This window comes from Atractosteus spatula, chromosome 5, assembly GCF_055471065.1.
Source record: "Atractosteus spatula isolate fAtrSpa1 chromosome 5, fAtrSpa1.hap1, whole genome shotgun sequence".
In the NCBI taxonomy this organism is placed as follows: domain Eukaryota; kingdom Metazoa; phylum Chordata; class Actinopteri; order Semionotiformes; family Lepisosteidae; genus Atractosteus; species Atractosteus spatula.
Window position 1 is genome coordinate 43,297,787 of NC_142710.1, and position 21,716 is coordinate 43,319,502.

Here is a 21,716-nt window from a genome sequence, read left to right on the forward strand (position 1 = left end):
CTGGTGCAGTGGCTCGGTGGCAGTGCGATGTGCAACACCAACACCAAAACCTCATCCCAACTGTGTAGCATGGTGGAGGGAGCATCATGGTTTGGGGCTGTTTTGCTGCCTCGGGGCCTGGACAGCTTGCTATCATAGAGGGAACAATGAATTCAAAATTGTATCAAGAAATTTTACAGGAGAATGTCAGGGTAGTGGTCTGTCACCTTAAGCTTAATAGAAGATGGGTGATGCAACAAGACAATGACCCGAAACACAGGAGTAAATCAACAATAGAATGGCTTAAACAGAAGTAAAATTGTGTTCTGGAAAAGTCAGAGTCCAGACATCAACCCGATTGAGATGCTGTGGCATGACCTAAAGAGAGCTGTTCACGCAAGGCATCCCAGAAATATCAATGAACTGAAACAGGTTTGTAAAGAGGAATGGTCTAAAATTCCTCCTAACTATTGTGCAACTAGAGGAAACGTTTGGTGGAGGTTATTGCTGCTAAAGGAGGTTCTAACTGGTTACTAAATACAAGGGTTCAGATCATTTTTCCATCCTGGACTGTGAATGCTTAAACGATTTGTTCCAATATTGACAAGAAGTACAATTGTTTGTGTACTATTATTTTAAGCAGATTGTGTTTGTCTATTATTGTGACTGAAGATCACACCACATTTTTATGAGCAATTAATGCAGAAATCCAGGTAATTTCAAAGGATTCACAACCCTTTTCTGAATATATAAATACTATTATTCTATTACCCCACACTGTACTGTTCAGTAATTAAACTGCAGAGTAACTAATAGAATCACTTGGGTGCTTCCCTGATGACAGCGATATGGGTTACCCACAGTTTTCAGACCAAAGGTGTGAGATGATACACGGAGGATGGTATATGTGCGTGAGAACAAAGCGAGATAGAGTATAAAATGGAGCTCTGGTTCAGCCTGCATTCTGTTTTCTCTGCACTGTTCATCAACAGAAGGAACTAACCGCACTGCTTGCTCTTTATCTAAGGAACCTGTGGGAGGCTGTGCTTGAAGTCAAATTTCCAAATGTCAGGTTTTGCCACACTAGGGGAAAGAGCGTATGCAGGGTACATTTCATTACAGAAAGCACATGCAGTTTGGTCATAAAGCCTATTTAGGCAAACGCCTGTGCTTGCTTATTGCACAATAAAACATTTCTGTGACTTGATATTTTATTATCCATTAATGGTACTGTCAGAGCAGCTGTACTCATGCTGGCAATCACATTCACAGGACTGCAGGTGAGATTCCAGAGGAAAAGAGCCCATTCACTTCTGGGAGTGCTGGTCAACTCCCCACCTCACTAACTGGTGGTTCAGTTTGCTGTTTTTCTCCCCAGGTTTTTAACATCTGAAGTATTGTAGAGAGTGTGCTGGGCTGTGGGTCTTGCTGGCCATTTCTGGAATATGTGCTGCTGGTGCTCTTGGTGGCGCAGTTCCCACCCCTGTCTGACGCCCCACTGTGTCTCTCAGAGTAACTGTGGTGAGAAGCTGCGCATCCGGCGTGTCCTGATGAACTCCCCCGAGATCATCACTATCGGCCTGGTCTGGGACTCGGACCACTCCGACCTGGCAGAAGACGTCATTCACAGTCTGGGCACCTGCCTGCGTCTCGGAGATGTAAGTCCATGTTGGAGCGGGGCAGGGCATTTGGGGTGGGATAGGATCCTAATCGAGATTGTCCCAGAGTGTCACACCCAGGGGACTCTTTTGGGAATTGACGGTAAAGATAAACAAGGGTGGTGTTTTTAAGGAGGTGGTGTGAAGGGAGAAGTTGTTGGGTCTATTATTAACAATAATCCTAAGAACATAACATGACAAATGACAGCAGGCTGTGTGGCCCATCTGGCTAGTTTGGTTGCTAGTCACAAATTGATCTGAAGATCTCCAAAAACATCAGTCATCGATCCTCTGGGAAGGTATTCCTCAAGGTACACTTGGCCTGCTTGATTCCCGAGGGACAACGAGTGATCGTCCTTCTGAGCAGGACAGACCTCCAACCCCCTTGTCAGTCCACCTCTGAGGACCTTCTAGACTGTCCCCTGTCAGCGGTCTGGGTGATATCATTCCAGGAAGCTCAGTCACAGGAAGGCAGCACTCTGTTACAGTTCTGTTCAGTCATTGTTGTCAGTTTCCTCACCTCATGCAAATGTTACTCTCTAGCTTCTTGGAAGGGGATGCCCAGACTGCATGACTCAGTGTTTGCCGTAAATAAAGAAACGGAGTGAAAAAAGGAGGATTGTGAGTCATCAAACTTCACGGATGCTGAGGAGCACAATCCGTCTTTGTTTACACTGACGCCACACAGCCGCCATAGAGGTGAAGAGGGTGGCTGGGCTGTACAGCTCCCAGGAGGCACCAGTGCTCCGGGCTCCAGATTCCATTACCAAATACACTTTATTACTCATTGATATGGAAATAAAATTTTTTGTTGGTTTTAAGAAGTTTTGCATTTGATTGCCAACAAGCTGCATTTGCTTTAAAGTAGTGGTTTTGTAAACGTAATGAAGCATTTATGAAACCTTAAAATTAACCAGCTAGATGAGTAACAGGATGCAGCTCAGTAAATGGAGGGTTTCATTGAAGTTTAGACCAGAGGACACTGCTGCTCTCCAGTGGTGCTCTATAGTGGTACAAGGCCATATAGCCCAGCAGGTTTATAGGTCCCTTTAATTCCACATCACATTAGGGCTTTGATTTGTCCAGAGAGGCAGTAACAATATCCTGTTATATCGTGGGTATTACACTTCCACTCACTGTTGTCAGATTTGAAAGCTATGCAGATTTGCAGATCCTTGCTTCCTGAAAACGATCTGCTTGTTGGATGACAGGCACATAAAAGGGTGACTTTGAGTCACCTGATTTAGTGCTGACTAGATACACAGTTCATGACTTTTGACACATTTTGTCGTGCATTCAAAGTACGCTTTGAAGGTCCACACAAACATCATTTCTACTCCTTGAGTCTTATTTCAGAAGGACCCAGAGTGTTAAGTTCCCATAATGACTCTGAAAGGAGAGGGTTGATCTGCTCTGGCCTTGTATCTGCTAGATTAACGGTGCCTTGAGAAACATGTGCTTGGCCAGCCTATAACTTGGTCATAAGGATACTTGGGAGAACTGCCCTGCATATATCTAAGTAAAATTTTATAGAGCCACATTTACCTTGCCATCAGTTATTTAATCTAATTTGTTATTTTTATCTTCAGCTTATTTGTATTGTGCATGAATGCAGCCAGTTGCACCCAGTTAACATACAGTAATTGTCCATTTCGATCCCATTGTTTTGTAGGCAAGAAGGATTACAGTTGAGAGTTGGTCATTTGATCTATCTAGCTCTCAAGTTGCTAATTGGCCAAATGGTCTTATCTAGGTGGTTTTGGGGTTTTGGCTTTGATAACATGGCGAGATAGCTTCTTTCAGATTCTCTCAACTCTGTTTAAGTAAACACTTGTGCATGGCCCTTAGTTTCCATCTGTGTCTTGGGGACCATGTTTCACGGCTGATTCTGAGAAAACTCGGGGATACTGGAGAAACTGGAGCGCTAAGGACCCAGCCCAGCTGGTTGGCTAAAGTAGGGAAACATGGATCTTTCAGGTGGAATGTGAGGGGTTTCTTTTTCTCTCTCCTGCAGCTCTTCTACCGAGTGACAGATGACAAGGCCAAGCAGTCCGAGCTCTATCTGGTGGGAATGGTGTGCTACTATGGCAAGCACTACTCCACCTTCTTCTTCCAGACCAAGATCCGCAGGTGGATGTACTTCGACGACGCGCACGTCAAAGAGGTGAGAGCAACCCAGAGCCTTGCCACTGTCAACCCTGCACCTGCAGTTAACATGTAGAGCCCTGTCCCTGCCTTCCAGGGATAACTGCCCAGTATGAAATTTTAATGGCTTACCTGCAAACAGTTTTAGAAAAAAAAATCTTTATCATTTTGCACTGTTTGGAAACCCAGGTATCTGCACTCATACTCTGTGATGTGGAGTTAGATTTTACCCCGAAGGCAAAATCTTTTTTCCAGATTTTTGTTTTCATCTTGAGGCTTTTCTGTTACTGAGCTGATTTAATTCCTGCTTGCTAGGGATGAGACAGTTAACAGACCTGTTTAAACATTGGAAAAAGAGGAATTATTTTGTGCTTCCTCTGGAGACATTTGGCTGTGGTATTTTTAGTTTTCCAATGTGAGCTATCAAATGAGAAACACCCCCATCTTGTGAATGAAAACAAGAGCAGTGTGTGGTATAATTACCCTTGCTGTCACTGTGCTCTGTAATGCTCTGCCTTTGGTCAAGTATCTCATTATGAGGCATCTGTGTGTGTTCAGAAGCTTCACTAAACATGTTAGAGGCATTAAGCCAGCCATGCCTCTATATGAAGCGCAGGCAGTCCAGGCCTCAGCGTGGCTGAGAGATCCTAATGGAAACCACAGTGAAAATGAAGGTCAGACCAGTATCTGTGCTTCTTGGGGGCACAGGCTAGGGACTGAAGTTTGCAGGGCCACCTGCGCTGAGCAAGCCTGAGCCATTCTGATGGGGCTCTTTCAGATAATGCTTGCATTGCACTGGATGTAGCTCGCTGCCTGCAAAGCAGCTTTTTTCCCCACTAAGCTGCCACGTGAGCCACAAACGGGATGGAAAACAAGGAAATCCCCCTATTGTTCGCCTGTCCAAGCCCATCTGGCCTGGGGTGAGGCTGGAGGGTGAAGGACAGGACTGGATTGTAGTAGTGCGGATTCAGATCTCCACTTGAGCTGGTGGTTTAGGTCTTATTGCCCTGCTGCATGTCAGGGGATGTCTTGCCCACAGCTGGTGAACTCAGAACACTCTTGCTGCTAAAAGCCAAACTGTGTTAGTGCAGGGGGGTGGAGGTGCCATACCACTGCCACTGAAGGCTGAGTGACTGATGCACTGTGTAAAGGGAGTTCTAGTTTCCAGATGGTATTTATTGCGATCTCCTACAGTGCAAATTTCAGAGCAGCAGCACCTTAAAATCTGGCACATGCCCAAAACATTATGTATTTTAGATCAGGTGTATGCAGACACTGTCATAACTTCTGCCTTTGAAGTATGCTGTTTAAGGTTTGTTTTGTTTGATCCAGAATAATGTCCTACTCAGAATTTGTCTTGCTGGAATGCCCTTTTGAAATAAGTCTAGAGTTCAATACAAGCAGTTGTTTAAGTGTTCAGCTGAGATTTTGCACTGGAAAGAGGCTCATTAAACAAAGTGCTTTAGGTGCTGTATAAAGATTAAGTAAAATACCTTTATTCTTAAAAGTCTTTATGTTACTAAGTAGTTCTGGAAATGTGTGAGTTAATTACTGGGGTCTATAGAGTGAAACTAGTTGTTGACTGTAGGCTGTGGGACATTAGCACACAGTGTATTTTCTATGCCATGCGTGTCTGTGTGCCAGTTCTGACCGTCTCTCCCTGTCCTTGCAGATCGGGCCGAAGTGGAAGGACGTGGTGTCCAGGTGTATCAAGGGCCACTACCAGCCCCTGCTCCTGCTCTACGCCGACCCCCGAGGGACACCTGTGTCAACGCAAGACCTACCATCTCATCTGGACCTCCACCATTACAGCAAGGCTTACTACGACAGCGAGGACTCGGGTACGAGCCAGGGGGTCCAGCAGGACCTTGACCCTTGCTGCCTGGCATGACATTCACATGCGTGAATGTGTGGTGTGAATGGCATGACGTTTTTAGAACACAGCACTGGGCGCAACCTGAGGGCTCCTTTCCCAGCAGCCTCACTGCCAGCGACAGTGGCGCCTTCCCACAGAGAGTGCTCAGGTTTGACGCAACAGCCCGTTTTCCATACAACAGCTTGCTATTAAATTGGCTCCATTTTCCGTTTAGACCCAGATATGCAGTTGTGGACATACTATAGGTATTGGCACCCTGTGTCTAAAGCTGGACAAGTTTATTGGTGTGACTTTTTTTTAACATCAAAAGTGGTTGTTAAGATGTTATAGTGGAAGAGAGTACAAATACGTCAGGGTTTTTTCTTCACCGTAATTGATGAATTCACAGCAAACTGATGAATTTAAGATTCAAGGTTCCAGTATTTGTCTACTTCAGTGTTCTGTGGTGTCCTGCCATAAATAGAGAGCTGCAAACGCAGTGGACCTTAGCTGGTTCCCCACAGTTTTCACTTGCATATCCTCAAAGTATTGGCCTTTTTCATGAGCTGCTGCATTGAGCCCTGCAAGGTTCAGGGTTGTAACCAGGTGTGGCTATTTGTGCATGCTTTCACTTTTAGTACGGACACATTCAAGTAGTATTGCAGAGCTCTGCCTTTGAAGGCCAAATCAAGAACAGGAGGCACTTCTCTACACAAAGGGTGATAGGAGTGTGGAACGAGTTGCCCAGTCATGTGGTTGAAGCCAATACCCTGGCTTTTTAAAAAGTTCTTGGTAGTATTGGAGGAGCATGATATCTGATATCATGGTATTTTTTTTTCATTCTCAGGCCGGGAGCCCTCAATATCCAGTGACACTCGCACTGACTCCTCCACTGACAGCTACACGTACAAGCATTCCCATCATGAATCCATGGCCAGCCACTTCTCCTCTGACTCCCAGGGCACTGTTGTGTGTAACCCCGAGAACGACACTGCCTCCCAGAGCAGCTTGGACACCGGTAATCCCACACTTGTCCTCTGCAGCATTCAGACAGACCCCTGCTTCCACACCCCTGCACAGACACGGGCTTGTCCCCAGAGACTGTGCTCTGGTGTCCACAGTCCCAGAGGGGCATAAATGCACATGAACTGCAGTTGAAGAATAAGAGGCTCTTCTGTAAACAGTGGGTGTGTGGAGCAAGCGGTTAGGTCTCACCTGGAGACAACAGTCTCCAAGATCAAAGGGTTGTTCCCTTTTTGTTTTCATTAAGTGTGTCTACTCATTCTTCATCCATTCTCAGCTAAAGCAGTGTCATTTTACATAGAGTACTGACACAAGCAATAGAAATAGTCACAAGCCATTATCATGGCACTTCCTTGTTTCAGGTGATCTTGAATATTCTTGCACTGGTAGACACCAACTGTGCAGTCCTAGCTGTGCTGTAGGCAGGCTATAAACTGTTGTTTCTTGTCATTAAGGCCAAATGATGGACAGTGAGCCAGTGCAGCGATACACACTGAGGAAAGGCGGGACTGTGGACAGGAAGGGCGGGGCAGGGAACAGGAAGCGAAGCTCTAGTCGTCCTCGGCGGTGTGAGGAGCGAAGCCGAGCCACTAAGGGAGATGAGGTGTCTTCCGCAGGGTACCACAGCGAGGGTACGCACATCTCTGCAGCCCGGGGCGCAGGATCTCTCACAGTGCAACAGGGGGCTACTGGTGGTTGTCACATTGCTGTCTGGCACAGAGCTGTACAGACATGGCATAATTAAGATTGAGGTTGCATTTTTACGTTTTTATAATTTGCTTATAAAAATATTTATTTGCTCTGGACAGATTCCTTGAAGATTTGTGTGTGAGGCCCATTTATGACTTGACTTTTTTACACAGAAAAGTGAGACAGAAGCTTAATATATTCCTTCTGCAAGGAGGAATTCAGAGCGAAAATAACCCTTTGTCAGTCATTCATCAGGAGATGAAAGCGATAAAATATACTCTGCATGAAAAGACCTAGATGAGTTTTTCATTGGAACAGGTATTCATTGAGTTAGAGCATTAAAAATTCCAAATGTGGCTGTTAACATTATTGTGGTTTGTTTCATTTTGGTTTCATTCCTGTAACATATTCATCTTTTGTCTGTTATTTGTGCAGTTCCTTGAGATTTTTCCTTAAGACACTAAAAAACAAATGCAGGCCAGAGTTTAAATCTATCCTGATTCAGTCATACCTGGGAAGACCACAAATAAGGCTGTTCTTATGAACTTATGAAATATTCTTATTTCTTATGAATCCCATGATGCACAATGTGTGTGTTTTGTGTTGTAAATAATACTCACACAACACTCAGCCTAGAAAGGATTTGCTGGTTATCCCAATATTGTAGCTTCACTAATGACGCCTTGATCATTGTTGAATGACAAGATGTCCTATTTAAACATTTAACTTATTTAAACAATTTTTGTTGATTTGAATTCATAGTACTCTCTATAGACCATCCAGGCTAGGACAGATGGCATGGGTGACATGGAGGGAAGAAGTGTGTCATAGCCTAGGTGGTCTACTTCACAAGTGACCTGGCAAAAAAAGATTTCCTACTCTTATACAAATACCACATTCCTGGTAGCATTATGTCAGAGGTGCAAGGCTGAGTCCGACTCCTGACCCCTCAGGCCGTCCTGCAGTCCGACCCCTGACCTCGGCACTGTCCTGCAGTCCTATCCCTGATCCCTGAGCCCTGCAGCTGTCCTGCAGTCCGACCCCTGACCTCGGCGCTGTCCTGCAGTCCTATCCCTGATCCCTGAGCCCTGCAGCTGTCCTGCAGTCCAACCCTTGACCTCAGCGCTGTCCTGCAGTCCGACCCCTGAGCCCTGCCGTGGTCTTGCAGTCTGACCCCTGATCCCTGCCGCCATCCTGCAGTCCAACCCCCTGACCTCTGGCACCATCCTGCAGTCCAACCCCCTGACCTCTGGCACTGTCCTGCAGTCCTATCCCTGATCTCTGGCGCCGTCCTGCAGTCTGACCCCTGACCCCTGACCCCTGACCCCTGACCCCTGCTGTGGTCCTGCAGTCCGACCCCTGGCGCCGTCCTGCAGTCCAACCTCTGACGCTGTCCTGCAGTCCGATCCCTTAGCCCTGCGGCTATGCTGCAGTCCGACCCCTGACCCCTGGCACTGTCCTGCAGTCGGACTCCCGATCTCTGATACCATCTTGCAGTCCGACCCCTGACCTCTTAAGTCGTCCTGCTGTCTGACCCCTGACCCCGCCACTGTTTTGATTTCTCTCCAGGAGAGACCCTGAAGGAGCAGCAGGCTCCACGCACAGTTCCCAAACCCTCGTCCAGTCGGCTGAAGGACTTCAAAGAGACGATGAGCAGCATCATCCACAGCCGGCCCCTCTCCTCCTCTTCCAGCTCAGGACTGGGAGGGGTTGTGGAGCCAGGTGCACGGACAAGGGACTGGGAAGCCGAGAGCACCAGCAGTGGGTCCAAGTCAAGCTCCTCGGGGGGGCGCTACAGGCCAGCCTGGCGGCCCAGACGGGAGGCCCTGAACATCGACAGCATCTTCAGCCGAGAGCGCCGCAGGCAGGCTGGGTACAGTCAACTTGGGACCTCACCCCTGCCTGAGGACAGTGGAGCCCACACTGATTCAGCCCCAGCTACATCAGAAGGAGGGGCTGGGGCGACCCTGGCCAGCACTGCTCGCCCCCCTCCTCCTGCCCCTCCCTTGCGGAGCCTGGACAGCCAGCCCCGGCTCATCCAGAGGATGGAGAGTGGCTACGAGAGCAGCGAGAGGAACAGCAGCAGCCCGGTCAGCCTGGACATGCCCCTGAATGAGGGCTCCACAGCCACCTCACACAGGTTCGCTGAGAGGGGAGGGGCGCAGGGAACAGCGGGCCATTGTGACAATTGTATATGTTCATGAGTAGTGCTGGGGCTCTCCACACCAGGACAGGTCCTGTGTACAATCACAGCAGCACAGCTTAATCTGAGCTGAGGGATCTGAAGATGAGACTGACACTATGGGGTTTAATGTCTTGCATTTCAGTCCCAAACCTAGAGCTGTGGATTGAGCCAGTCTGATGGCTCTTAACTGATGGACTGATTAGCAGTGTCAGCCTCTGCATATCCTTCGGTTTAATTACACAATATTGTAGTAAGTAGATGACATCTGCTGTACAAATAGCTTTGTTGCTTTAGATGAGTTACATGTGTGGCTGGTTGACAGCTTGGGACTGGAGTGCATGCTAGGCAGACTGCAAAGCATGTTCTTGCTTGTTTCATTATCCTTTCCCTTTTCCACAGGGAGACAGGTACAAAAAAGCCCCTGAGCTCAGGCCCATCCTGGCGCAGTGTGCCCAAATCGAAGAGCAGCAGCGCCTTGCTGCAGGAGCTGAAGACGCCCCCTTGGAGGAACAGCCATGCTAGCCTGGGTAAGCACATACAGTATCGAGGCCGAGCACATCACAGGATGGGCGTTCCTTTAAAGCCTGCACCTGACATGATCAGCCTATATCTTGTGCTCTCGTGAGGTCAAGGCCAAAGTTAAACTCCTTCAGCAAATTGTGTGCGCTGGAGAGAATGTTTGTGCGCCATTCCTCCTGCACATTAAAACACAGGGCACAAGATGGGCCTGGCAGAGCCTGTTTGACTCTCCTGGGTCCAAATGTTTGCTCTGCTGTCGATCTGAATTAGCATTAGACAGTTAGACAAGCTCATTTCATCAAAACAGTCTGTTCCCAGGTCTCTGTGTAGGTTGTTTAAGGTGTAGAGACACAGAAAACATTAGTCATTTGTTTATCTGATGATTTGCCCATAAATCATATTTGAGCCTGTTAATGCTGTTACAGCACAGAAGTGGAGCAGCACTTTGGAGGTGGAAGAAGTAAAAGAACTTCAGTTAGACTTATCTGTCCTGCCAGGCCGGAGGCTCAAATTCACAGTTTTGCGCAGTTTCTGGGAAAGTAAAGAACACACAGCAAGGTCTCTGGGTGTGTTGGCAAAATATTCCATTTGTTTATGCTGTTCCTCCCGACCTGAAGGGATGTCTCTGAGAGGGAGGCGTGTCCTCGAGTGTGGCGTGGGTCTCCCAGCCTGCGCTGTCTGTGTGTGGCCCCGCAGGTGTGCGCAGCAGTGTGGGCTGGAGCTGGCGCTTGCCAGTCTCAGCGCCCTGTCTGTGTGTGTGGTCCAGCAGGGGAGGCCCGCAGCGAGCTGGATGAGCTGCAGGAGGAGGTGGCTCGCCGGGCCAGGGAACAGGAGCTGCAGAGGAAGAAGGAAAAGGAGAAGGAGGCGGCCATGGGCTTCAACCCCCGACCCAGCAAGTTCTTGGACCTGGACGAGCTGCAGAATCAGGGTACGCTGAAAGAGGAAACAGGGACCAGGGAGGGAGGCCGTGTGGCATTAGCGTTCAGGTCCCTGGGAGTGCAGTGTGTTCATTGAGGTCTGGTCAGGACTGGAAGGCCTCTTTGGGGATACCGAGAGACCATGTGATTAGCTTGGCTGAGATCATCAGAGTTAAGCTCCTACAGATAGGAGTTTCATCAGAAATGCTTCTGGTACTGTATCTGAACCCTTTGCATCTTTGTATAAAAGCATCTGCCAAAAGAATAAATGGAAATGGAGTGCAAGGGCACCCTTGTCATATGTTCTTAGAAACGCTGTGTCCTGTTTCAGGATCGGTGAGGATAGGAAGCAAAATATCTTAAAAATAAAAGGAGAGCCAGGACTAGAGTCTCCTTGAAAAAGAAAGGTTGCTTGTATTTAGAGACGAGATTTGAAGTTGAAGTTTGAAGTTGGTAGATAGAACCTGTAGAGAAAGGCGCAATGTTTTGTTTCTCACCAGTGGGAAACCATTAAGCAGGTGATCACGTCAAAGCCACTTCTAAACCACATTAACACTGTCTCCTACACACAGCAGAATGCTGTTTCTCTGCCCGTGGTGTGAAGATCAGCCTTCTGTGTGAGCGTGCGTGTCAGGCCCTACTGCTGGAGATAACTTTCTCAGTGTGTGCTGTGTTCTGTGCTTGGGGTCAAACCGGTTGTGACAGCTGAGATCTGAATGGGAGTGCTCTGCATTGTAAACTGCTGACTTGGGTTTCATCTGGATCGGGACTTCTCAACCTCTTCTGGCCTCATTTTGGGGAATCAGCTGAATTTAATGGAAATGATGTTGCCATTTATAAAACATTAAAAGCAGAACCACAGGCCTGCAGTGCCTGTGTCAGTTGTACCTGCTACTAAACTTGGGGTGAGAAGTTTCTCTTTTTTCATGGAGACGCCCCGGACAGTGTCTGAGGACTGGGCATCTGGTTGAGAACCACTGGTCTAGATGCAGAGAGATGGCATCTTCCTTGGGTATCTGCAGTCAACACCCTTTTCACCCAACACACACATTCTCACGCTGGACTGGCGGGGTAGCAGCTCAAAGCCTGCAGTGTGCAAAGGGGCCTCCTGACTGGTTCATGCTCAAGCTGATTTCTGTGATCACAGGTTCGAGCCTGGGTCAGCCGTCAGAGACCAGTATTCGTTAGGTGGCCGGTGCTCACAATGACCCCTATGGCGTCCCGAGCTCTTGCAAGTTTGCAGTTCTGTCAGTGAGGGACACAACTCTCCAGGCAGTGATGATTCTCCGGTACCGGGCTGTGCTGTCTGGGATGTGCCGATTAGCTCAAAGGTGGGCGGGAGGAGTCAGCCTACACTTTCTCATTCTGCCCGCAAGCAATCACAGGGCTTGCAGCCACGAAAAACACAACTGATATTCCCAATCTGGTCGGTATAACAAAAAGAGTTGGTCATTCCAAATTCTTAAAAAAGAAAGGTTGCAACATCAAGGATATGCCTGATTCTCTCCACAAACACAGTCATCCTATAAAACTGGTAGCCCCCTCCAGCTGAGCTTTGAGAATGTGTGTTCCTGGCCTCTGTTTAAAGAGCCCCGTTGGTGTGTTATCTGCAGGGAAGGGTGACAGCTTTGAGAGGTCTCTGCAGGAGGCAGACTCACTGTTAGAGCAGTCCCTGCGGCTAGAGCAGGGCGAGGACGTGGCTGCAGCGCTCGCTGTCTGTAACGAAGCTGTGTGTAAGTAACCCTAACCTGCCTCCGCCTGCTGCCACTGCCACTACACTAACTGTGCGTGATCGTGCCTGTCTGTCCCTGTGGGTGTCTGTGTTTGTCTGACGTGGGCAATGGGCCTAACACAATGCCTATTGCTGTCGTGCTTCCAGATGTGGTGGGGAGGAAACTGTAAAGGCACCTTTGATTTGATGCATTCAAAATCATCAAACCTCTGACAGAGTCAACCCTGTGGACATGAGAATAACCAGGGAAACACAGAACAGAAGACACAAGTAGAAACTGTGGGGATGTGTTTTTAAAACCGAGAACAGGATGCCCTTCTTTACCCAAAGAGTTGTGGGAGTGTGGAACCAGCCACCCAGCCCTGTAGTTGAAGCTGATACCCTGGCTTCTTTCAAGAAACAGTTGGATGAGATCCTGGGGTTAATAACTGTTAGCTATCAAATGAGTACGATGGGCCCAATGGCCTCCTCTTGTTTCAGACCTGTCTTACGTTCATAGCATTGCATTCTCTTGTGTTCTTGTGTAGTGGCATGTCCTAAAGACTGGAGGAATATTCTGTGCACCCTGCTGTAGGACTTGAACTTGAGTCATTGGAATAGGAGTTTGAAGTCAGGTTGATACCTTAGGGGAAAAACTTTATTTACACAAGCCTTAAGAGCTGTAATAATGTATACTCCTATTGAGAGGAATACAAAGACATTAAACAAACACTTTAAAAATGTATATACTGTACATCTTTTCTAATTCAGAAAAAGCAACAGAATTGGCAGGGTTGGAAGGAGGTGAATATTTTTCCAAGGCACTGTATTTAAATGGCACTTTTATTTTTTAAACAAGACACAACAATTGAAAAAAAAGTTTCATTTACAGTGACAACCTGGCCTAAGCCACAGTAGCATGATAAAACCAAACAGTAATGAGAAGAGATTGGTTTAGAACTTGAAGATTAGTGATTCAATTCTAAGACCTCAGACACAAAGAAGGGTAGTTTTATTTGCTTTATAACGCATTCTCGTCATTTACTGCAGCAAATTGGAAAAACTGCAACTGCCAGTGCAAAACACATTAATAACTCTGGGCCATGTAGTTTAAGAAATTTCTCCAGTTTAATAAATGAACTTTAGTTCTCTAAATTAATTTTAATTCAAATAAATGAATTTGTAAAGAGAGACGCATTACTGCAGGAAATTAGATGTTTTCCCAACTGAATTTTATGTGCCCTCAGAGATCAAAGTACAACTTGAAAAGTATTAGAGTTCAAACTTTTTCTGTGGGATTTTCTTCCAGCCTTTAAGAATTTGAACACAAGTGCCTTGTTTCCTTTCGAAAACAAGGCAGGGGGCAGGTGTGCTTGAATTATTAATGTCAGAGAACACTCGCTCGATTGTTCTCAGCCTAAATCCAGGCCTTTCTATATTGTGTGCCCAGGGTTCCCGTCCAGGTAAACAAATTATTCTGTGTGCCTTTCCCTCCAATATTGAGGGGAACATCTCCACAGGCTGTTTACAAGTTGCTGTGGCAACTAATGGGGCCAACCAGATGGTTGCACCGGGGAAGTGACTGGATGTTATGGAAAAGCTGGATCTTAAAATGCTGACATGTTCTTGGCACAGCGCTCTTTCATCTTGAGCTATGGGTGCTGTTTTGTGTAGCAAGACTTGGGGGGGTTGTAGCTGCCCTGCACACTGTGCTGTAGCTCCCCAGGCCCCAGGTCCTGCTCTACCTCTCCCATCAGAGAGGCACAGAGTGGGGCCTCAGAATCTAGTACTGATCTACAGTATATGTCTGTCTGAACAAAACTCACCTATCTATGTTTTTGTTTCTGAGTGCACAAACAGCATCTGTCACACCAGAAATAGGATTTAAACGCAATATGAAAATCCCTAAAGAGAGACAAAACCAAGGAACATAACGCACTGATTTAATCTCTGTACTCTTTCTAGTGACACAGTCTGTCTTCTCTTGTACTTACATTTTAGATTTTAACAGTTTAACCATTGGTTATGGTGTTTAGAGATATTCAGGCAGTGCTGTGCTTGCAGCCAGGCATGGCTTCTACAAGAGTGATGTAGGAGAATGATGCATTGGCATATAGAGTATGCTCTGAGCCCTCACCCAGGCGGTGGCAGCAGATCCCCTGCTCTGTAGTGCATTTCACACTCAGAAATGAGTGTGGCTTGTGACTCCAGGAGTGCACCATGTTTGAAACGGCAGTGACAGACGTAAATGGACTCTGATCATTGTGTCTACTTGCTTGAGGACCTGGGGGTGAGCACATCTCCCTGCTGCCCCTGCTCGAAGGCAAGGGCTGTGAACAGGCACGACACATACTGGCTGTTTCTAGCAAAAGCAGTGCAGACCAGGCATTCAAGAAGTGCTTTCACACTCCACCTTAATGTTATTTGTTCCAGAAACCATTACTATTGGCTTTGCAGCTTGTTTTATTTAACATTTTTGTCTATAATTTTACCATCTCCCTGTACACATAGTAGTTCTAGCGTAGCAAAAAAAAACAACTTTGAATAGAAGCAAGATGATCAAGTACAACGCATCTAATCCACAGCCCTCCATGCCTAGATCGGGGTGTCTGAGCCATTTCTCCCCCTCATGCAGCACACCCTTCTCAGGCGTGTGTGGGTAGAGATTCTTCCTTTCACGTTTTTAGTACATAGCGTTTTTTTGTGTTCTGTAACAACAGTGGTTGCATGCTCCCATAACTCAGCCTTTTTTTTCTTGCGTTTTGTTTCTATTTTTCTGCTGTTCTTTCCTTTGCATTGTAGCTAAACTAAGACTTACCATGCATGAGGGCAGTGCTAACACTCATAGCAGAACAGTGGCTGATAAGAAGCTGCAAAAGTGCATGAGGAGAGCTCGAAGCCTACAGCAGCGCATGCAGCAGCAAGAACAGACACGTCCACAAGGGGGCGCTCTGGCCCAGTCTCAAAGGTACCAGTAACTGTATGGTGTGTGTAAGACCATGCCCATCTTGGAAGTACAAGGGGGCATGTTCTTTTTCAGGACACCTGTGAAACGGAAGTCACTTTTCTTTGATTCAGATCAGAAGACCAGTGAGCACAAATTAAATTCTATGTTTAAAATAAGCCACACTGATCTCCCAGGAGAGAACATGCTTTGAATTACCCCCGAATACATCAGGATGTTTTTCATTATAAGCACTAAAAGGATTTGTAGACCCAGGAACCCCCTGATCAACACAAAGTTCCCTTTCTCCTTCGGTCACCTGGAAGTTAGGGCTGGAAGTATAGCTGGGCCTGGGCTAAAGGCCCTTCCAAAATCTCTTGAGAGATTTTCATGTTTATAAATGCTGGCCAAATTCAAGTACAGAAGAACACAAATTATAAATCTACAGAGATTGCCTGTATGTTAGGAATGATATTTAGTTAAAGCCTGATGTTTCTAAAGGATCAGTAAGGCAGCACTGGAACACAACCTGCTCAGAAGGAGAAGAGTTTTTTTCTTGAATGTGTTGTGCATGTCACAGCCTCACAGTACTGAAAGTGATAAGCTGCAGTATTCAGGCTATCGTCATCAGCCATCATGAAGGTACATGCTACAAACAGTACCTTTCACCTTTTCAGACGAGCAGTTTTCATTGATTGATCAAGGTCCTTGCTTACTTGTGAGAAGGCAGCTCAGTTCTGCAGGATACGGTGTGTTTCAGCTGAGTGGAAGTTAGTGAGTGTTAAAAATCTCTCCAAGTGTGGGGAACTATAATCAGTGGGCCCTGTCATCACAGGCTCTGCCCAGCTTCTCCCTGCAGTTGAGGTCTTTGGTTCAGAGTCTGTTTCTACCTGTATGGACTTTGATTGGAGTGCTGTGGTGCATCCTAATAATAATTGAATGAATAATAAGGGCTATATTTAATATGAGTTATATTAAAAATATAATGTGCCTTAAACTGGTTTAAAAGCTTTTCATAAGAAACCAAGTGGTAAGAACCTAAGTGGGCAGTATTGCACTGGAGACCAGATTGGGATGTATTAGGTGAATGCAGTGTTTCTGTTTGCTAATGTTGATCCTTGTAGATCACTGAGTGTCCTTTTGTCTCTGTCCCAGTGAACAGCCTGTCCCGCTCCAAATACTGCTGACGGCCACTCAGAAAGAGGACCAGGAAGCAGACCAGGATGCCGCTATTTGCCCGCCCTCTCCTCTCCATGCATTGCCCCTTCCCACTACTCGGAACCTGCACCCTGAACCTTCAAAACACCCGTCTCCCTTCCTCCCCCTCCCTGCGGGGCAGGCCCATGCTCCAGGATCTCTGGGGGACAGCTCTGAGTGGCTTCCGCCTCCTTCCAGCCCAGGAGGATGGGAGAAGAAGGGGGAAGGGGAGCAGGAGAGCCCCCCAAAACGCTGGGACAGCACGGAGTTCTCCAGTGTCACTCAGATCCAGCCTGGCTTGCGAGTAAGGCCAATACACAAATACAATGCTGTCTCCTTACCCACGCTGCCCCTGGACAGCAGGGAACACCCTGCTGGCGAAGGGGAGAGCCGTGGCCTGGCACTCCCATCCCACCAAGGCGCGTCTGGGACATGTGCCCCACCAGTACCCCACACGTTGTCTCCCTCCCCTCCCAGCTGGCCTGCTGCCAACACCTGGACATCTCCATCTGCTGAGCCCAGCTCACAGGAGCAGGGACAAAGCCACAAGGAGCTCTTCTGGGGCTATCCCAGGTCTCCAGCCAGACAGCTGCTCGCAGCCCATATTCAAGATGGCTCTCCTGTCCTAACTCCCTCCAACCCTGGGCTTGCGCCACCCCCTGCTCCCCAGAACTGGTCCTCCTGGAGCCTGGACAGACCTGACGGAATCGAAGCAGCTTCCTTTAGGGCCCCCGATCCCCACCCTCACAGCTACCTCGCCACAGGCAAACCAGGGTGCCCCTCGTCTCCACGAGAGCCGGCAGTGCTAGGCCCCCCAATACCGGTGGAGCGCTGGGCTGAGAATGTCACGCGCTATTACAGCTCCCAGCCTTCCCCACCCACAGACCGCACCCAGAGGGACGCATGCGGCTCCCCCAGTGAGGAGCTCTCGGAGCTGGACTCCCTCTACCAGGCGAGTCTGCAGGCTCCCAGCACTCCCAGGCCCTGGCAGAACTCCAGCCCACAGGCCTACAGCAAACCAGGTGCAGGTGAGCTTAAGGCTTCTGAATGATAATGCAGCTAAGCCACCACTGGCCTTGTTATTAACCAGAGAGACAAATAAACTGTTTAATGCCTGCAAACTGATATCTAAACCTCTTACTACTTGTCATCTATGACAGTGTCAGCTTAGTAGAAAATGAACCATTCTAATGATTATTTGCATGCTTATTAATTGAGTGCAGATATTTCTCATTTATAACCAGTTCCTGAAAGAAAAGACTATTACATGTGACTGATTCTGCAGGCTTAAAACCAATGAGACGGCAGGTTTGGTCCCCTTTTCAAGGCACTTTCCTCTGTACTCTGTGTCCTGCAGCGACGCCAGCTGTGCGCAAGCTGTTCTCTGGGGCAGTGCTGCCTGGACGCTCCAAGACGCCAACAGCCGAGATTGAGAGGAACGCTTACCGAGCACCTGGCTGCACCAGCTCTCCTGTCCACATCCATGAGGTAAGCACCAGGCTGTAACAGCCCCCTCCCTGCCCACACCCTCCAGTCCAGCACCTGGCTGCACCAGCCCCCTGCTCACAGCAGCTTGCGCATGTGGTATACAGGCATGTCCACAGCACGCTTATGATGTGCTGGATATCAGAGACAGTTGTAGCTGTAGAATGTGACCTGTGTGTGTGAAAGGGTTCATTTTGAATTTGCTCTTTGTGGGGAGACAGACATGTGTTACGTGTGATGTTTCAGAGAACTGGAAGGCAGGAATGGTCAGAAGTAACCTTTCTACTATGTATGTATGGGTGCAGAGCATTTCAGGAAGTTACATTATGTGTGTATTTCTGAGTACACTCTGGAAATTGGCCCTTTTCATAAATTGAAACTCATTTCAATCATTTGCTGAACTTCTTGCAGCTCTACATAGCCTTGTTCATTGATTTTCATCCCGAGTCTTCATCTCTGAGATCTCGTAGAAGGAAGCAGTCTTGGCCATGTGTCATTGTGAGGTTATTTCTCAAAATTGAGTTCTTGATGCATGTCAGATTTGTATTTTGTGCAAAAGACCTGACTTTTTCGATGGCTGCTTATGCATATGAAAATGAAGAAAGAAGGCTGCTTGCGAATACTTTAAAGCTCTTTAGGAGTTTCACTGCAGATGACAAACTTTGAGGGGCCCGGTTGTGGGAAAGCAGGTGTGATTCTATAACGCCAGTCCCCAGCTGCAGCCCCCACCCAATGGAAGAGACCAGGCATGAAGCAGCATTGTCTTTACAGATAGCGGTTTCTAAGACCCCAGAAAGTGAAATGGGTGAAAATGTAAGCGCTCCATATCGTTGGAGTTGGTCACAAGGGCCAGAGTCTATAACCATGCCAACCTTGGTTTGATGTGTTTAGCTGCTGCTGAGAGAGCAACAGGACATCATTATGAGCTAACGTAATGCAAATTGCATTAAAACACAATATGCACAAGATAAAGGGCAGAACTGGCTTGTATTCTGAGGGGTAAGTACTGCACTTTTATATAGAACTGAAAGGCATAAAAAGATGTAGGTGCAAGGTTAAGATGAAAAGGGCTGTATGTAAAGGCTCTTATTGAGTGGCAGGTATGTGGTGTAATTGCAGGAGAGGAGTGTGGTTTCTCTCTCTACAGGTTAGGCAGGCAGAAATAACAGATCCCTGGTTTCCACAGGTGTTTTTGAGAATTTGACAAAGCAGCCGAGGTCATCAGTACGGTGGCTGTCATCTCACTTTACTGAGCAGTGAATCAGTCTTTCCAGCAAGCACACAGAGACAGATTAAAATAATGAGTGGAGAGATTGTGATGGATGATGGAGGAAGAGGAAATTGGAGGGAGATATTAAGATAGAAGGACAGTTGGCAGCTTTGAGTGAGAAAGATGTCTGTAACTGACGAGGACAAAGTCTGAATGGACTAATGCAGACGTTCAGTAACCGATCTGAAACAGTTAGCTACTTGTGCAGAACATGTATTGGATTTTTAATTATTATTTGTTGTAAGCAGTTCTATTATTATTGTAATAATATTCTGTTATTCTTTGGTAATATCAATATCCACGCTCTTTTGCAAAGCCCTGTCAAAATGTTCACTTGCCATTTGTGGCCATTATTTATCCAGTATTCTGACCATGTTGGTTCACCTGTGGTCTGTGGATGGTCCTTCTGCATGAGCATGTACAGTATATCAGACCCTGATCAGTGTTAGTTGGTCTGGGTGTCTAAACACCTCTAGCGGCCGTCAGCATCTGAACACTGAACGGCGCGAGAAGCTGCCGGTATCTGAACACTGAACGGTGCCAGTGGGTGCAGGTTTCTGAATGGTGCTAGCAGGTGTGGGTAGCTGAGCACGGAACGAACTAGTGGCTTCCAGTATCTGAACGGCGCTAGTGGCTGCCGGTATCTAAACACTGAACGGTGCCAGTGGGTGCAGGTTTCTGAATGGTACTAGCGGCTGCTGGTATCTGAACACTGAACGGCTCTAACGGCTGCCAGTGTCTGAACACTGAACGGAGCTAACGGCTGCCGGTATCTGAACACTGAACGGTGCCAGTGGGTGCAGGTTTCTTAATGGTGCTAGCGGGTGCAGGTATCTGAACACTGAACAGCCCTAGAGGGTGCTGGTATCTGAACCAGCTGCAGATGACAAGGTCAGCTGTCTGAATGCCAGATGTCTTGTCTCCTCAGCTGGCACCTCTCCAGCCCAGTGAGCTGCCGCAGGGCGATGACGAGACCTACAGCGTGGAGAACCTGCGCCGCGTCGCCCGCAGTCTCAGTGGCACCGTCATCGGAGGGCGCCCCGATCACATCGCCACCTCCCACAGCTTTGTGAGTGCCGCGCACACCCCCACACACACAGCCGAACGAACACCTCACTCCTCAAGGAGACCCAGAGAGGACGCGGGTTTTCACAGGGGTATAAAAAACAGCTAGTTCCCCATTTTCTGAAACAGTTTTGCTGAATCAGGAATTTTCAGAAACTAGTGTTTTGGATAATTAGCTGAAAAATCTATAGGAGCCAGTTCTGTGCTGCAGCCAGAAACTTTGAAAATAAAGGGAATTTGAAAGAGCAAGAAAATTAGGACTTTGAATGCTGCAACATACTAACATCCTGTACAGTTCAGCCATTCTGATTATGCTGGTGGTGCATGTGTACATAAAACTGAATCTAGTTTAAAGAAGGAAAATGTACGGATCCAGCTGGTGAAATCTTATTATGTGCAGTAGACATCTTAGTGCTCCAATTAGAAACACGGAAAACGAAAGTGATCAAGGGATCACGATGAGTAGTGAAGACAAGGCAGTACAATATTACAAGGAAACAACAGTTAAGTCACTAATTTAGCAGTTGCTTTAAAGGGGAACTGCAGTCCCAATTTCTCAGACTGCTTATTAAATCTCAGTAACGAAAATAATTCAGTGACTAAAAATCATGAAGTGTAAGTCGCCGTGTTGTTGCAAACACGGGTTCCCACAAATTGCGACGTGATGTGACCCCTTCCTGTTCATTAGACTTCATAATGATTAATGTAGTATGATGTACGAGTGAATACTTACAGGTTGTGCAGCAGACATTTCACCACAGAAGCATTCCAACGTGATCTCCATGCAGAGAATGAATAAGTAGCATTTGTCAGCAAAACTGTCTTGAAATCATTCACAAGTCTGCTCCTTTACATTGTCATAGGGCCACACGTGCCACAGGACGTTTTGTTGCCTTGTTCTGAATTGCAGAATATGGCGCTGCACATACCGGGAAATTTAATTTATTTTGTGATATAATATAACATTTTACAAGTTACTGTGTATATTTTAATTTTATTGCAGTTTCAAATGCACTCATCAATGCTGGTTCTTTCTAACTCCAAAATACGGAAATAGTGTTGCAGTTCCCCTT

General features: G+C 47.1%; 1 protein-coding gene across 6 annotated transcripts in view; it reads left to right on the top strand.

Annotated features, from left to right (window-relative positions):
* Window positions 1–21,716, top strand: part of usp54a (ubiquitin specific peptidase 54a) — a 105,498-nt gene that overhangs the window by 76,276 nt on the left and 7,506 nt on the right. For 3 of the 6 annotated variants that reach the window (XM_088915546.1, XM_088915548.1, XM_088915545.1), the window contains exons 8-20: window positions 1,491–1,637; window positions 3,652–3,801; window positions 5,455–5,623; window positions 6,485–6,655; window positions 7,116–7,292; window positions 8,920–9,490; window positions 9,935–10,062; window positions 10,821–10,982; window positions 12,585–12,704; window positions 15,485–15,650; window positions 16,782–17,851; window positions 18,181–18,311; window positions 20,507–20,647. In XM_088915546.1, coding sequence (XP_088771672.1) covers window positions 1,491–1,637; window positions 3,652–3,801; window positions 5,455–5,623; window positions 6,485–6,655; window positions 7,116–7,292; window positions 8,920–9,490; window positions 9,935–10,062; window positions 10,821–10,982; window positions 12,585–12,704; window positions 15,485–15,650; window positions 16,782–17,851; window positions 18,181–18,311; window positions 20,507–20,647 — 3,303 coding nt within the window. The remainder of the gene's footprint in view (window positions 1–1,490; window positions 1,638–3,651; window positions 3,802–5,454; window positions 5,624–6,484; window positions 6,656–7,115; window positions 7,293–8,919; window positions 9,491–9,934; window positions 10,063–10,820; window positions 10,983–12,584; window positions 12,705–15,484; window positions 15,651–16,781; window positions 17,852–18,180; window positions 18,312–20,506; window positions 20,648–21,716) is intronic. The other 3 variants (XM_088915549.1, XM_088915550.1, XM_088915551.1) reach the window with 3 other exon arrangements.